This window comes from Arachis ipaensis, chromosome B3 (genome assembly GCF_059453495.1).
Source record: "Arachis ipaensis isolate K30076 ecotype BB chromosome B3, ASM5945349v1, whole genome shotgun sequence".
Taxonomy (NCBI): Eukaryota; Viridiplantae; Streptophyta; class Magnoliopsida; order Fabales; family Fabaceae; genus Arachis; species Arachis ipaensis.
Window position 1 is genome coordinate 21461763 of NC_142438.1, and position 1915 is coordinate 21463677.

General features: G+C 34.9%; 1 protein-coding gene across 1 annotated transcript; it reads left to right on the forward strand.

Annotated features, from left to right (window-relative positions):
- The first annotated feature begins 462 nt into the window (after nucleotides 1-462).
- LOC148570015 (uncharacterized) lies at nucleotides 463-1032 on the forward strand. The gene has a single exon (XM_088506784.1). The coding sequence runs from the start codon at nucleotides 463-465 to the stop codon at nucleotides 1030-1032; it is 570 nt and encodes a 189-aa protein (XP_088362910.1).
- Nucleotides 1033-1915: the final 883 nt, after the last annotated feature.

Genomic DNA, 1915 nt, shown 5'->3' on the forward strand with positions numbered 1-1915 from the left:
CTGTTTAAGTGGTGGTGGCGGTTTTCAAAGGAGGAGTGCCCGCTGTGGAAGAAGATTGTTTGTTCGTATAGCAAGTTGAACCCGAATGTAATGTTAGCAACTCAGCCTCTACCAGTAAAAGGAGGGCCTTGGAGAGACATTTGTCAGCTGAATATAAAAGAACCGCGGGTTCGGGATAAAATGGTAAGTGGATTGGCAATGGAAATAGGCAATGGTATGCAAACCCGATTTTGGGAAGATAACTGGGTTCAAGGTGGTGTTCTCAAAGGGAGTTATCCGAGACTATACTCTATCTCAAGCCAGCAAGGACTTCTAATTGAGGACTGTGGTTTTTGGGATGGGCTTGATTGGATATGGAATTTCCAATGGAGGAGGGAGTTGTTCTAATGGGAACTGGAACTTGTCAATCAGCTTCATGAGAGGTTAAGGCCAGTGAGGTTGTCATCAGGTAGGGAGGACAGCATGGTGTGGAAGTTTGACAATAAAAGTGTTTTCACTACTCGCTCTGTGATACAGGCTATACAAGCGGAGACCATTCCGACTGAAATAACGAGCTATAGCTTCACGAGCTCCGTTTGGAAAGGTTTTGTACCTCCGAGAATTGAGCTCTTTGGGTGGTTTGTGTTAGTTGATCGAGTTAACATCAATGAGCGGTTGGCTAAAATAGGAGTCAACATTCTGGGAGATAGTTTGTGTGTAATGTGTACTAAGGAATTAGAATCTGCTGAACATTTATTCCTTAGGTGCGAGGTAGCTTGGCAGGTGTGGTGCAAGTGGTTGAGGTCACTAGGTAGAGAGTGGGTGATCCCTGGAACCATTAGAGAAATGTTTGAAAGCTGGCGTGGCTTGCATAATAGACAACAAGGGCTGAAGATGTGGATGACAGTGTTCTTTGCAGTAATTTGGAACATCTGGTTGGAACGGAATGCACGAATCTTTAAGAATACAAGAGCAAGCCTGGAGGTCATCCACACAATGACGGTGATGAGCTATACAGAATGGCGTGGTGGTGATTCTGGGGGAGGCTGTTGATAGGTCTGGGGTTGTTAGGGGTTGGTTTCATTGGTAGCTCGTTGTGTGTCTTCTTCTTTATTTTGTATGCTCCACTTTAATGTGTTGAGCTTCCTTTGTTTCAAAAAATTTTTTTTTTAATTTTATTTTATTATATAAACATTTTTATTTTTTTCTAATATTTTATTTAATTTTGTCTTTGGTTCTCTTATTCTTTCTTTCTCTTATTTTTTTTAGTCAAATATCTTTAATTCTTTACGCACACTCTCTCTTTTTTTTTAATGGGTTCATATATCGACCTTTTAGACATAACTAAAATTTAAATTCGATGTACCTCCTAGTAAGACAAACATAATTACAACTAAATCAAGCTTTGCGGTGCATTCTTTCTTCCTTAATTATAACCGTATTAGACATGTGTCTTCCAAGATTCGAAAGAACTTTTGGGATTTGCAATAGCCACTTAAAAAAATTTAAAATTGTCCTTGTTGGTTGTTGCAATAGCCAAATTTGGAAACAATTTTATAGAAATAATATGATACTTACAGTATATATGTGTGTGTTGTATATAATATTATTATTTTGATTTTTATAATAATCTTATTAGTTTTAATACGTGATAGCAGTCATAGCACGTTACTTTTATATCTATATCAATAATTATTATTATTCAAAAATATAATCATATTAAATATATATTAAAATTAATCACTAAAATTAATCATTAATATAAAATTTATATTAAAATACAAAATATACATTAAAAATAAATTAACAATACATATATTATTTATACATAAATACATAATAATTAATTTTAGTGTATAAATAGTATTTTTGTTTAGTATAATAATTGATTATATTATGATGCTATATATCGTGCACTACAAGAAAGTCGCTGGAT

Excerpts from the sequence above, each read along its gene's own strand:
- LOC148570015 (XM_088506784.1), top strand. The coding sequence starts at position 463 with ATGGTGTGGAAGTTTGACAATAAAAGTGTTTTCACTACTCGCTCTGTG.